This window comes from Vanderwaltozyma polyspora, genomic scaffold (genome assembly GCF_000150035.1).
Source record: "Vanderwaltozyma polyspora DSM 70294 KpolScaffold1050 genomic scaffold, whole genome shotgun sequence".
In the NCBI taxonomy this organism is placed as follows: Eukaryota; Fungi; Ascomycota; class Saccharomycetes; order Saccharomycetales; family Saccharomycetaceae; genus Vanderwaltozyma; species Vanderwaltozyma polyspora.
In genome coordinates this window covers 263,797-279,803 of record NW_001834691.1, presented here as the reverse complement: position 1 = coordinate 279,803, position 16,007 = coordinate 263,797, and the positions used below count along the sequence as shown (strand labels likewise).

General features: G+C 33.1%; 3 protein-coding genes across 3 annotated transcripts; 1 reads left to right on the top strand and 2 right to left on the bottom strand.

Moving 5' to 3' along the window:
• Positions 1-582, bottom strand: Kpol_1050p118 (Tkp5 protein; the record flags this gene model as incomplete). The annotated part of the gene is made up of 1 exon (XM_001647066.1): positions 1-582. A coding segment is annotated over one exon (582 nt), but the record flags the coding sequence as incomplete, so codon positions are not given.
• A 3,931-nt stretch (positions 583-4,513) lies between these two features.
• Kpol_1050p117 (uncharacterized protein) lies at positions 4,514-9,133 on the bottom strand (the record flags this gene model as incomplete). Its single annotated transcript, XM_001647065.1, has 1 exon — positions 4,514-9,133. One exon carries the CDS (start codon positions 9,131-9,133, stop codon positions 4,514-4,516), a length of 4,620 nt encoding a protein of 1,539 aa, XP_001647115.1.
• A 5,320-nt stretch (positions 9,134-14,453) lies between these two features.
• Positions 14,454-15,443, top strand: Kpol_1050p116 (C2H2-type zinc finger protein; the record flags this gene model as incomplete). Its single annotated transcript, XM_001647064.1, has 1 exon — positions 14,454-15,443. The coding sequence occupies one exon, from the start codon at positions 14,454-14,456 to the stop codon at positions 15,441-15,443; it is 990 nt and encodes a 329-aa protein (XP_001647114.1).
• Between the last annotated feature and the right edge of the window lie 564 nt (positions 15,444-16,007).

The following is a 16,007-nucleotide window of genomic DNA, read 5'->3' as shown; positions in this document are numbered from 1 at the left end:
GAAAAAATTATTGATGTCAAGTTCATCACTACAGTTGAACATGGTGTTGACAAATTTTATTGCCCAGTCTCCTCTTTCATCTAAAGGTTTGGAGGAGGCGGAGTTGACTTCAGAAAAAATAGGCATGGTGGACTTAACACATTTCCTACCATACTTCTTTTTTAAGTACTCTAAAAGTAACAATCCTGTTGGACCAGATCTTTTAGTCATCAGGAAGGAGTTTCTAATCTTTTTCTCAATATCTTTAGAAACATTCTTTTTGATAAGAGAAACAAGATTAGTGTCTAAGATTATTTTCATAGACTTGATTTGAATATCAGGTAATCCATATTCAATTCTAACGGATTGAATATCTCCAGTTTCAACATATTCTGACCAAATGTGACTGGCTTCACCAACTACTTGCATAAAGTAATGATACCACATATCATAGTTTTGGACACCAAGTAGTTCAATGGGAATAAGGTCGGTTGCATTGGCAGGGCTCATAACCTGTTTGCGCAGGTTCGAAACCAGGACGGCACCTATTTCTTGAGATTGGAATAGGTGAGTGTTATTGGACTGTTGATCAGGGTGGGACATGGTTGTACTGGAGTGATAGTGGATATATTAACTGAGATCTAAGGTATAAGTACAATTATACGTTAGTTGTTTATTCAAGCTCTTGGTTTTTTATAAATTCTAAATATAGTATACAAAATATAAAATATAATTTAGTTCATAAAGTGAACATTAGAAAAGAGAAAATATTTTCTAGAAACTTGAAATCTGGTCTGCTTATATACCTTTTGAAAACTAACAGTTACCCTGAATGTGTTCCTGTCAGCAAAGTATATCTTTCAGACATAGGGTTAGATCTGGATAACTTAAGATTGTCATCTACTGATTCCCAGAATCCAACATGAAAAACAAGACCGACCCGGAAAAACCTGTTTCCATGTCACGTTTTCTAACAAACAACACCGACCCGCGAAAATCTGTTCCATATCACGTTTCCTAAAAACCATAACCAACTCTCATCCATGTCGCCCAACCCAGATCCATCCTAAAAAATAATACCAAACCGAGAAAAATACTACCTAATATTAGGCTACGGGAGTTTACTGTATCTACAAAGTTTTACATTTTTTATTTACAAGGTCGATGCAAAAAATAACTTCACATAATAAATCCATCTAAAAGCTTTCGCAAAAATTTCGCCTTAACTATGGGATTTAAAAGGTTTTGCAAGAATCATATATAGGTCCATCCCTATAAACCATCCCTATAAACCATCCTTATAAATTACACCTATAAACCATCCCTATAAACCACACCTATAAACCGGCCACACATTATCATATAACCACGGAAGGGATCACGAAACACGGAACCACACAATGAATATATCATTTAGAAATAATCGCACAAACATATATTCTCAGATACACATGCAGAAAATCAATTTCAAATATGGTAGCGTAACAATATTATATTTATTCAATAATCTTATCATTTTATACGACCTTACCTCAGCAGTTAAGGCCCCATCAATTAGCACCTAAACTAACTCCAATTGTTGAAACTAATATGTGATATTATTAATTCAATGCTTGTGATTTCATATCTGGTTTTACATTTTCACCATCTCAACTTGTTCATCTTTTATCATACTGTCACTATTGATTATTGTGTCTAACCATCTGTTTAATTAATTAGAACAACTTTTATTGTTAACTTTTAATTTTATTCAATAATCTTAATCTCCATGTCAACTTTACCTTTGTGGTCAAATTTCATTACCGCAACATAACTACAACCATCACTTTTATTACTATCACTTTAATTACTACCACCTTAACCATTATCCTCTATAACCATCCTTATTATATACACCGTCGCGCACTAAATACCTTTCCTAAAAAACAAGACCGACCCGCGAAAATCTGTTCCATGTCACGTTTCCTAAAAAACATAACCAACTCTCATCCATGTCGCCCAACCAAGATCAATTCTAAAAAATAATACCAAACCGAGAAAAATACTACCTAATATTGGGCTACGCATATTTACTCTATCCAGCCTTAAGAGCAAAATAAAACATCTTCCCATAGTATGCAATTCTGCCCAAAATATAGAAATCTCGCCTTAACTATGGGATTCTTCTCGCACTACAAAATATATTTTCCCATAATAAAATATTTCAGATGAAAAGACAAAAATCTCGCCTTAACTATGGTATTTTGTTAAAATTAAAAATGTAATATTAACTCCAATTGTTGAAATTAATATCTAATATAAATAATTCAATGCTTGTGAATTCATTTCTGGTTGTAATTTTCCACCATCTCAACTCTATCTCCTCTTATCCCCACTGTCACAATCTAATAGTCACATTTGCCTTAAACTCATATATCCCACCCAAATAATAATTAACTATCTTATTTTATTTCAATAATCTGAATCGACACAAATAATTATCCCAATCTTCCTACTCACATTCTAATATTGGCACTACTACAAGTTATACTATTGTATCTATCATTATACTATTGTATCTATCTCAACACCTGAATCTAAAACTCCCATATATTATTATCATATATAATTTAAAGCACACTAAATTATATATATTCCCACCTCATAAGACTTTAAGATCCCCCTAACAGAAATCCAAACCAGAATAATATCAGTCTTTACCATACACCAATTCCTATGTCTGTCACAGAACTAGTTTATTTGATATACTTTCAATATCTCAACTTGCTTCTTTCTTAGCTAGTCATTAATTCTTGTTAATAGTTGTCTGCCATTAAATTAACTTCTATAATTCAACTTATTTTATTATAACTTTTCTCTTTCTTATATATTAATATAAATAATTTTATATTTTGTAATATTTTTTCTTATATGAGTTTCATCTTTATCCAACTGATAATAAATAATATTTATAGCACTAAATATAAAACTAACAAAACATAAATCTCATCATATTGAATTTTTTTGTCAGGAATATTAAATATTAATGTATTAATGTATTTATATAGGGAAACAAGCCATAGATATAATTACTTAAGGTTATTAGTTAAAAGATATATGAGGTTATCAAACTATTATAATAACTATACAGTAATATTAAATATATAAATATTTTTATCCCTTTGTACTTAAGCGTAATCAATACCAAATCCTTATCACATAAGGATGTCATAAATTATATCACCGTGTTTTTAATAGAGGTGCAGTTATACCTAAATAGTAAGGTTACTGCGATTCAATGGAATAATTAGAATAACAATTGCCAAAACTAGCTTCAGTTACATTTATTGCTATAAAGAGTTATTATTGTATATTATTGTATATTAGTGTATATTATTGTATATTATTGTATATTATTGTATATTATTGTATATTATTTAGTATGCTAACTTGCATATAAAGAAAACATCAGTAACATTATTAATTAGTAGTATATTTACTCTCTAATACAGATCTCCACATTAAGTTTCTCTAGAATACATGAATAACAGACTTTATTCTAATGTACACCAAATTAACTATACAACTATATAATAATTAAAACTTATCAAATACTGGTCAAATAAGACATCACAGATAGACAGTATAATAAGGCCTCCACCGATTCTCTACAGTAAAATGCTTGATTCAATTTGTAATCTATATTTACTTAAATAAAAGTGATTTAAGTGACATTAACGTTTTCTAAGACATGCCAAAGCAAAAGGATACCAACCACCAATTTAGTCACAATTGTAGTTTTAAGAAGGGGTAAATTATTATATTATACAGCTCTCCATTTAAATGCATCTTATAACTACATTGTATACATATGCTAGTGTATTAATCCTTCACTTTGACATATTTTATATTTAAATATTATAAAATTTATAAATACGTAATAATGGATTGGTATTCTAAAATATGTTTTGATCACTACTCATTTCACTACTAAATAAGATATAACAATATATGTATTTTAACAATAATATCTTTAATGCATAGAAAGAAAGAGCTCAGATGGTATATAGACAGTTGAATATTTATAAATATCGTATTGATTTCACACAAAAAAATAATAGAAACATTGAGCACAAACTATATAAACGAGCATCGAATTCTATTTGATTTTTTAACTTATTTAACATTTTCAAGTTCATAAAATGTTATACACTAGTATATGTCGACTCAGATTCGAAACTGAGAAGGAGTAATTAAAAGTTTCGAGGTTGTAATTCATTATTATAAGCTCTATTATTGGAACGCTAATCCTTGTATTATATTTAATTATAGAAGGATTAGATAGAGGGTAAGAATAGTTATATTAAGATAGAAAACTATCACTTTATATAGTTTAAGCATTTCATCTAATTACAATAATTATATGCTGGTTTCCCTCTATTGATTTCCAAAATTCACAAAAACATCTACATATCTCAGAATACAATTATAATTAAATAGAATATTTATACCATAAATACAACGAACTAATAACGATTTTAAAAATCTAAAACATCTAAATCAACAATACAAAAAACAACACTCCTAAAATACTATCTGACATACTGCCACCCATCTTAAAGCCTGAGCCCTCAAAAGAAGTAATATGATTAGTTGAGACAAATTCGGTCGATGTTCCTGGGAAAATAGATAAACTTGGTGTTAAATTAGAGGAGGTATTTGGAACTACAACATTAGTAGTTTTTGTAGTTCGAACACCGTTAGAGCCTGTAACAGTAGTAATAGTTTCAATGGTCTTACTTTCAACTACTGGGAAAGAAGTTGGTGGAACGACAACAGTGTAAGTAGTTTCGGTAGTAGGAACACCATCGGAACCAGTGAATGTAGTGACAACAGTCTCGATAGTGCTGGTATAAGTGCCAGTCCATGGGGTAGTCACAGTAGTAGTAATTTCACTACCAGGATTGGAAGTTGGAGGAACGACAACAGTGTAAGTAGTTTCGGTAGTAGGAACACCATCGGAACCAGTGAATGTAGTGACAACAGTCTCGATAGTGCTGGTATAAGTGCCAGTCCATGGGGTTGTAATTTCAGTAGTAGTGTGAACACCTGGGGTAGAAGTTGGTGGAACGACAACAGTGTAAGTAGTTTCGGTAGTAGGAACACCATCGGAACCAGTGAATGTAGTGACAACAGTCTCGATAGTGCTGGTATAAGTGCCAGTCCATGGTGTTGTGACTGTAGTAGTAATTTCACTACCAGGATTGGAAGTTGGAGGAACGACAACAGTGTAAGTAGTTTCGGTAGTAGGAACACCATCGGAACCAGTGAATGTAGTGACAACAGTCTCGATAGTGCTGGTATAAGTGCCAGTCCATGGTGTTGTGACTGTAGTAGTAATTTCACTACCAGGATTGGAAGTTGGAGGAACGACAACAGTGTAAGTAGTTTCGGTAGTAGGAACACCATCGGAACCAGTGAATGTAGTGACAACAGTCTCGATAGTGCTGGTATAAGTGCCAGTCCATGGTGTTGTGACTGTAGTAGTAATTTCACTACCAGGATTGGAAGTTGGAGGAACGACAACAGTGTAAGTAGTTTCGGTAGTAGGAACACCATCGGAACCAGTGAATGTAGTGACAACAGTCTCGATAGTGCTGGTATAAGTGCCAGTCCATGGGGTTGTAATTTCAGTAGTAGTGTGAACACCTGGGGTAGAAGTTGGTGGAACGACAACAGTGTAAGTAGTTTCGGTAGTAGGAACACCATCGGAACCAGTGAATGTAGTGACAACAGTCTCGATAGTGCTGGTATAAGTGCCAGTCCATGGGGTTGTAATTTCAGTAGTAGTGTGAACACCTGGGGTAGAAGTTGGTGGAACGACAACAGTGTAAGTAGTTTCGGTAGTAGGAACACCATCGGAACCAGTGAATGTAGTGACAACAGTCTCGATAGTACTGGTATAAGTGCCAGTCCATGGTGTTGTGACTGTAGTAGTAATTTCACTACCAGGATTGGAAGTTGGAGGAACGACAACAGTGTAAGTAGTTTCGGTAGTAGGAACACCATCGGAACCAGTGAATGTAGTGACAACAGTCTCGATAGTACTGGTATAAGTGCCAGTCCATGGGGTAGTCACAGTAGTAGTAATTTCACTACCAGGATTGGAAGTTGGAGGAACGACAACAGTGTAAGTAGTTTCGGTAGTAGGAACACCATCGGAACCAGTGAATGTAGTGACAACAGTCTCGATAGTGCTGGTATAAGTGCCAGTCCATGGGGTAGTCACAGTAGTAGTAATTTCACTACCAGGATTGGAAGTTGGAGGAACGACAACAGTGTAAGTAGTTTCGGTAGTAGGAACACCATCGGAACCAGTGAATGTAGTGACAACAGTCTCGATAGTGCTGGTATAAGTGCCAGTCCATGGGGTTGTAATTTCAGTAGTAGTGTGAACACCTGGGGTAGAAGTTGGTGGAACGACAACAGTGTAAGTAGTTTCGGTAGTAGGAACACCATCGGAACCAGTGAATGTAGTGACAACAGTCTCGATAGTGCTGGTATAAGTGCCAGTCCATGGTGTTGTGACTGTAGTAGTAATTTCACTACCAGGATTGGAAGTTGGAGGAACGACAACAGTGTAAGTAGTTTCGGTAGTAGGAACACCATCGGAACCAGTGAATGTAGTGACAACAGTCTCGATAGTACTGGTATAAGTGCCAGTCCATGGGGTAGTCACAGTAGTAGTAATTTCACTACCAGGATTGGAAGTTGGAGGAACGACAACAGTGTAAGTAGTTTCGGTAGTAGGAACACCATCGGAACCAGTGAATGTAGTGACAACAGTCTCGATAGTGCTGGTATAAGTGCCAGTCCATGGGGTTGTAATTTCAGTAGTAGTGTGAACACCTGGGGTAGAAGTTGGTGGAACGACAACAGTGTAAGTAGTTTCGGTAGTAGGAACACCATCGGAACCAGTGAATGTAGTGACAACAGTCTCGATAGTGCTGGTATAAGTGCCAGTCCATGGGGTTGTAATTTCAGTAGTAGTGTGAACACCTGGGGTAGAAGTTGGTGGAACGACAACAGTGTAAGTAGTTTCGGTAGTAGGAACACCATCGGAACCAGTGAATGTAGTGACAACAGTCTCGATAGTACTGGTATAAGTGCCAGTCCATGGGGTTGTAATTTCAGTAGTAGTGTGAACACCTGGGGTAGAAGTTGGTGGAACGACAACAGTGTAAGTAGTTTCGGTAGTAGGAACACCATCGGAACCAGTGAATGTAGTGACAACAGTCTCGATAGTGCTGGTATAAGTGCCAGTCCATGGGGTAGTCACAGTAGTAGTAATTTCACTACCAGGATTGGAAGTTGGAGGAACGACAACAGTGTAAGTAGTTTCGGTAGTAGGAACACCATCGGAACCAGTGAATGTAGTGACAACAGTCTCGATAGTGCTGGTATAAGTGCCAGTCCATGGTGTTGTGACTGTAGTAGTAATTTCACTACCAGGATTGGAAGTTGGAGGAACGACAACAGTGTAAGTAGTTTCGGTAGTAGGAACACCATCGGAACCAGTGAATGTAGTGACAACAGTCTCGATAGTACTGGTATAAGTGCCAGTCCATGGGGTAGTCACAGTAGTAGTAATTTCACTACCAGGATTGGAAGTTGGAGGAACGACAACAGTGTAAGTAGTTTCGGTAGTAGGAACACCATCGGAACCAGTGAATGTAGTGACAACAGTCTCGATAGTGCTGGTATAAGTGCCAGTCCATGGGGTTGTAATTTCAGTAGTAGTGTGAACACCTGGGGTAGAAGTTGGTGGAACGACAACAGTGTAAGTAGTTTCGGTAGTAGGAACACCATCGGAACCAGTGAATGTAGTGACAACAGTCTCGATAGTACTGGTATAAGTGCCAGTCCATGGTGTTGTGACTGTAGTAGTAATTTCACTACCAGGATTGGAAGTTGGAGGAACGACAACAGTGTAAGTAGTTTCGGTAGTAGGAACACCATCGGAACCAGTGAATGTAGTGACAACAGTCTCGATAGTGCTGGTATAAGTGCCAGTCCATGGGGTAGTCACAGTAGTGGTAGTTTCGATACCAGGTGTCTCAACAAAATATGTTGTTTCGGTAGTTGGTACACCATCAGAGCCTGTAATTGTTGTTATTAAAGTACTATAGGTGGTTGTAAAAGAACCGGTCCAGAAGGTTGTAGTAGTAGTATCACTGTCACTTCCTGGAATTTCTACAAAGAAGGTAGTTTCCGTAGTAGTGATGTCATCTGTCCCTGTGTATGTAGAAATTCCTGTGCTGTAGGTTGTAGTATATTTGCCTGTCCAATATTTTGTCGTTGTTGTACTTTTCTGATCACTGATTTCACATTTACCATCCTGGGCATCATCTGGAAACGAAAATACGGTTCCTTTGAAATCAGTTATTATGGTTCCATCAGGTAACTCAAGCTCTACTGGCATATAGCCGAAGGAGACAGCATTAGTGTAAACGATCTTTAATGGGTAGTAATAGCCACCAACTAAGTCAACAGTTGCAGTAGTATTACCAGTGCTTCCCCACCAACCTTTAACTGCATTAATTGTGAAGTCGGTATTTTCAATTGGTTTCTCGGATTGAGCACAACAATCAAAAGCAACACCATGACCTAAAGATAATTGTGCACTATCATCAACTTTAGGCAAATTAAATGTATATTTACCAGTTGTTGTTGCCAGAAAATAACCAGTCATTTCAAGTGTTACGTTACTAGGAGTTGTTTCAAATCCGAATAATGGAAAGTAGGAAGGACCAGTGTTACTACAAAAAACTCCATTACATGTATAATTTTGTGTTGTACCAGGACCTCCTTTGACCGTATCACCACTGTACGTGTTACATGGAAATGTGCCGTGATCACTTACGCATGGATAATAAATATTAACACTTGGATTAGTTATTTTAGTTACCTCACCAAGAAGTTGTAAATCTGCATAACCGAACCCCATATATTCAAGAGAAGAGAATGTATGACGATCAGCTTGTGCATATGGGTAAAATTTTATTGTAAAACCATCAATCGAATCACCTTTTGGTAAGCACGCAATTGCTTCGGCATTTGCCGTTCTTATAAACTGTGAAAAGAGAAATAAACCAAAATATAATATTACCATCATCCTGGTATTTATTTCTTGACAACTGGTGTTTTTTTGAATATTTTATATATTTATAATTACTATATCAAAAATAAAATAATGGAAAGAACAGATTAGGATTTTTATAAGAGAATCTGGTCCCTTTTTATAGCTTTTGTTTTCAAAATAGTTTATGGCTTTTTTCTAAGTTTGATTTAGTTGATAAACTTCATTTGTCTTCTGTTCTCATCAAAAGAGGTACCATTTTGAAAGCACTTGTGAATTGATTGTGTGATGTTTAATGGTAACAGCTAATTGATTTTTCCTCATTTCATTTCCACTGCTAAGAATGTTTTGAAGTTGTCCTCTGTAGGCTTTACTCTATCGAGTTTCCCTTTTTTCTATATTGTCAGTTGGCATGAAAACTCATGATCATATTGAAATAAAAATTGGATGTTGGTTAACGTGTACAATAGATGTGATAATAAACGTTTATTAGCTTCTAACGGCCAGGTCATCAATTTTGGTAGAGATTCCAATAGAATAAGCAACTAGATTTTATATATGAATCTTTACCACCTAGCAAAATGCATTTTTACATCATTAATGTACATAAATTATTGAAATTTAAATTCCCTCAGAAGGAAATTAGAAAACCTCTCCTCTCTATTATTGGATAACAGAATGTATCATAATAGTTCTTCTACTATATTGACTGTTCTTTCTATATTACATTGACTGCCTTCTCTCTATAATATTTATTTACTTGATCCTCATCCCTTTTTAAGTAAATAGCTATTACTGATATAGATATATGTATGTAGTATACCTCAATTGTCTTTATAATTTTCTCCTGCATTTATTTAGTTCATAAACTATTATTAATTATATACCAAATATTTGATTGGTTTATAATTTTATTCTCATAAGATATCCTCAATAATAATCAAAAACTCATTCTATTTTAATCCTTTTGTTAACCGTATTTGTATTTTTTTTCTTTTACTTTTCACTTCCGAAATGTACTTCCTATTACTCTTCGGCTTTCTTTGGGCCTCTCGTATTATACCTTCCGTTCTCTCTTTTGGACTTTTCTTTTCTTTTTTGAAATATTTCTTTTGTTTTGTTTCTTTTTTTTGAAATATTTCTTTTGTTTTGTTTCTTCTTTTGAGATAGCTGTCCTGACAAATGGGAGAGGAAATTTTGATTAGCCAAAATGAGTAAATACAAATTTTATGATACTGTATCTCGGGAAGTAATAATGAGCGAAGGTACAAAGCAGAAAAAATATTTTCAGTGATTCCCAGTAGTAAATATTGCCTTCTCTTATGAATGAGAACTAATCGTTTTTGATACAATAATCTAGGTAATAATAATAATATAAGCTGGCAATTCGTTCAAGAAAACTATTTTATTATTGACAAGGCTATCAGCTTATGTTTCGAAAATATTGAGGTGAACTTTTGAATCTGAAACACAGTGACGTATATGGTAATCTTTATTATGAGACAATTTTCAGGCAGCACAAGATATTATTAGGTTTAGTAAATATTTTACAGTTGCCTCCAAAGAAATTAAGGAATTTTTTGTCAATAAACTTATTTGAGTGCTCCTTAATAAGCCAGCAGGCGTATCAAATTGTATCTCGTGAAGTTTATTATGTTTATTTTAATTAGATATCGTCCTTCTGAGAACTTCTGTGTTCACATTTATTAATTTCGAACTAAAAGCCTGTATTTTAGAAAACTAATTAATTTTGATCTATATCTGGTTCGTTTGTTACTAAAAAAGTAGAGTTTTACTTCTCTTTTCTTTCTATTTTGAACTATTAGATGAAACAGCGATATTTTTCTTAACAAAATATATTATGAGATAATTTCTCTATAATTTTCGAATATAATTAAAAAAAACATTTTGAATAGTGCGATTACTTCACCTCTTTTTAGTAATTGAAAGGATAAAATATTTTGAGTAGCAGTGCTAGGTCACCTCCTTTCACTAGTTGAAAGTAAGCGTGGTTGGGGAATATCTCTTCCCGCCTTTTCATCTTGCCTGAGAACAATAATTGAGGCAGCTAAACAAGGCCCGGATACCGAAAGTTCCTAAAATGACAGGCAATACACGGCCAACGGAAGAGCATTTTAGGTAGAGTTTGGGGTCGCCACGCACGAGGATCATGTGATCCAGGGCATAACGTTAGGGTGCACTAGGGTTTAAAGTCACATAGTATTTTGTGACGTATACTGTGCTCAGTTGTTGACACGGCATTTAATATATCAATTTTATCTATCTTATCTGACTTATTTATCTTATCTCAACTATATATCTGTCTTCCTCTTATTCAAAAGGACATCATCTAAAGGTTTATCTTTGAAAGGCTCGTAGAGGTTTAAATGTAGGTGATTATTGGACATGTCACTTATATTGACGACGTGGTGGTTTCATCTTCACTTGTAGTTTTAATCGTTTCTTTAGTTAGTTCATGGAGAGTCATTAATTCCTGTTACTGGTTGTCTGTAATTCAACTAACTTGTATAATTGAGCTTATTTTACTATAACCTTTTCTCTTTCTTATATTTTAAGGTGAAGAACTTTACTTTGATGAGTTTAAAATACAATTTTAAATTTTTTTTCAATGATTTTTTTCAAAAAGTGGCTACACCTCTCTAATTCCACGTAACTAGATAGTAATTAAAAGTCCAAATGAAAGAGAATATACAAATATTACAAAACAGGAACCTTATCCCATTGTAATAAATTAGATCACTTTGTTTTTAGTGAAGGTGTGTCAATGTTGAATCAACATTGTATAATAGTATACTTAGGGTTTGGAAATCACATGATATTATCTGACTTCCGGTAAAGCCCAGCTAAAGCTAATGACAGAGCAATCCTACGGTTGATTTACTGTCAACGGAGGGAGCTAATTTACTCATTTGGCTACTTAACTATGAGAGTAAGTTCTTCACTCCGCTACCAGAGCATGCCTAGTTGGAAGACTAGAATATATTTGTCCTTTCTTTATCCTAGTGTTTTTTTTGCTGAGAGTGCTACTACGAAATCAAAAATGAAGGCGTGGCATTCTTGTTAAAAGTACTTGAAGGAAATGAAAATGAATTTCAGTGTATTAAATCTTTCTTTTTAGTTGTTTGTTTAAACATTTTACACCCAAAAAATATTTGCAGCGACATATTAATCTTATTACTTAATAATATGCGGTTTTGTTTTTTAGAATATTAGTTCGATCGTTTAAAAAGGAAATATCATAATTACCTAGCCTCTATTTAATTATATACTTTCTCTACAATATATTATATACTTTCTTTCTTATTTACATCAAGTTTCATTATCCTTTTTACAGTTGAATTCCTTCAACAGCAGGAATATATATTTTCTGTTACCTGAAATTATCTTAATTTCTACAGATAATTGTTACTTCTAATCGTAAATTTCAAAGTCATACATTATAGGAATTTAAATTCCTGAATTAGCAATAATCCTATAAAGGTTATCCGTTAACAAATTTGGTCTTGGGAGAATTGTGGAAGGAGTGCAATTACTGAAGTGTACAATTCTTGTGAATTTTACGTTTTAGTTCACTTGAGAAATCCAGAAACGGAAGAATTTTAAAAAGAATGATCTTTTTAAGATGGTATTCTTCCTACCTATTTAGTTGCAAAACTCTGACTTAGATAAAGAGTATAAAAATAATCTACCCAAAGCAGAAATGCACTTTCTGTGATGAGGGAGAGGGTTAAAACTTTTTTAATGAAATTTATGAGTAACGAAATTTTAAAATACAAAATAACTTTTCTGGTCTAATATACATTCAATGTATTTCAAGTAGATCGACTACTAATTGTACAAGTATCTGCACCTTGTTACAAAATTTTGAAGTCTTTTGAAAGAAACCAACAAAAATAATCAAAGATATTTTTACTATCAATGTGTCTCATCCACGATATTAAGTATACTGTAATAATTTATGGTAGCCGAAACAGTTTTTCAATATCATGTATTATAAAGCATATACCTCAAATTCTTGTTTTTAAATCATCCGTACACTAGGGGTAGTGATTTTTATTCAAAATTAAAATTAATTAAGAAAGTGAGTGTATTAGGCATCCGATTTGGTATCATTTTTGTAAAATCAATAACTAAATCCTCTTATTCTCTTTACTCTGCTCCATCTTCTGACTAACCTTTAATTTGTTTTTGTTTTTGTATATATCGTTTTGTGATTTATATTGTTGTATTTTGCAATTCTTTTTCGTATTTGTCCCATTCACTATTTTAAAAAGAAGGATATTAAGTAAGAGTCTGAAGGCATAATTTCACCGTTCCCTATGAATATTATTGGCTTATTCCTTCTTCGGATCCAAATAAATTGCAATTTCATCAGGTTCTGATAAGGTTTCTCCAAAATAACTCTGTTTCGTTCAAAAAAAAAATTCTACAAACAGAAGGGGATCACGCTGAGAAATTGGGCAAAATCTAGTTTCCCAAAATAGTATTTGAAAATACTTTAATGTTTATTCAGTTAAAAAGCAATGCATTTTAAACTTCATTATTTTCTTAGTATCATGCGTATCCAACTTTAACATTTTCCATTTCCATTTCCATTTTCATGATCTTTTCTTATCTTTTCTTATCACCTTTCTTTTAGAGAAACTTCTTTGGATGAAACTGATTTTTAACTTTTTCTTAAATTATCCATTTAATGTAGTATTAGCATTTCCAAGGATAATGGGTAGTCTTTCTCATTAAATTTTACCTATAATGTTGGAATTTTTAAATTACTGAAATTATCGTAGAGTATTATTGTATGATCTTTTCTTGTTAACTTTCCAAGCTTACATATGGTAGTATATTTAATTACAAAAGAACGAAGAGTGATACATTGCTTAGGATTGCCACGTTTGAATTCTGTCTATGCTTACTTGGTTTAAGCAAGGTTTTCGCATATTGGACAATCGAGAGATCGACAGTACCTCTTCGTTATCCCTATTGTAAATATAAGTGATATTTTGAATTGTCATATAAATCACTAATGGTTTTTGTCATTATTAAAAGAAATAAAATCTTTATATAATTTCGAAACAGTGGTTTAAAATGTCTGAGGTACATTCTATTAAATAGTTATTACTTTTCACTTTATAGAGAATTTAATTTAATTGGACTAAAGATATTGATATTTACTTTTAGTGAAAAGATTGAAGTACTTAGTCATACTAAATATTTATTTTAAAGAGTAAATTGAATTGCATTTTTCTGTTTTTAATTGTGTAATAGTCAAATAAGATTTGGATTTTTCAGTGTAGTTTTGTGTTACAGGATTAAATTAATCAACTGGCAATAGTACATGTCTAGAAACCAAAATAAACATAACAAATATCAAATTGAACATTCCAATATGAAGAAAATACATAAAAATAAAAATAAAAATTCCAATTCAATACTCATAGATACCAAACTTCCTACACTACTTCCATATTTCTTTTCTTCCAACACTATGGATTACGGTATAAATCTTATCTTGGACAAACATTCGTTTAAAACGAATACGCTGAAGATAGAAAACTACCCCTCAATAGGATCTGAATTCGACTCGGTGATTATGTCAAACCAATGGGGAAATATTTTAAGAGATAACAGTATATGTGATAAGCAAGAGTTCCCGATATTAAAAAAATGCCCAGTTACTCTATGTCATGATCACAGTTCTAATAATTCTAAACCTTTATATTCTTCTAGGGAAGAAGTTAGCAAAACTTCTTCTCTAAGTAATAAAAACCCCGTGTCTTTTTTATCCAATTTCAATAAACTCAAATTTCATCCTATATCACCTCCAAATGAGTCTGATGACTTGATATTAATTAACAATGACATAGTACGTCAAGAACCACTATCTAACGGCATCTCTAATAGAAATCAAATGGGATTTGAAAATATAGTAACTCCTCCACTATATTTAAATGAAAGTGACGATATCATAAGCAACACTCAGTCTTCAATAAAAGAAAAACCTAAGAAAGAGAAAATAATTTTAAGGAAGAAAAGGAGATACAGGAAGAAAACAATTATACCGGAAGGTTTTAAATCAAGCCGTGTCAGTCTGTTAAAGGGGGATATTGCTGAACGACGTAAATACTACTGTCGTGTATGCGGAAAGGGTTTGACAACTTCAGGTCATCTTTCGAGACATTACAGAATCCATACAGGAGAAAAAAAGCATTGTTGTCCGTTTGAAGGTTGTAACCAAAGGTTTAGTAGACGTGATAATTGTTCACAACATTACCAGACTCATAGAAGAAATAAAAGTGGGATTAATTTATTGGAAATTGATTTATAATTGATTTAGTTTATTAAAGGGCAATTAAAGGAATTTCAAGTATATATTCTTTTCTATAAGTGAATAATGGCGATTAAATTAATCGCATAATATTATGGTATAACATGCACGTACTCCGAAATTATGCATGACTGTATTTGTCATATAAGCAGATAAATTACTATCTGACATAGTGTTAGAATTATGAGGTGATGAGTAAGCTAAACACATTACAACATTATTCGTAAATGATAAAGAAATGTTACTCTACACAAAAGTGTTATTTCTGACGCGGGAAAACTTTTCCAACACTGTATATAAGAAATGATAAGATCTTGATTTACACTTATCATATAAAATATATGTCCATGTTTATATTATATATTTTAATACACTGGATCATTATCAACTCCACAATAATGTCCTTGGAAATAAATAAAGAATCTAACTTGATGAAAGATTCAGTGAAGAAACAAGCATAATAATTTTCTACATATAGATATTATATATGAGATTTAGTATTAAACATCAGAAATTTTATTTTACAAATAGGAAATCCATAGAATAAAAAATTCTGTTCAATTA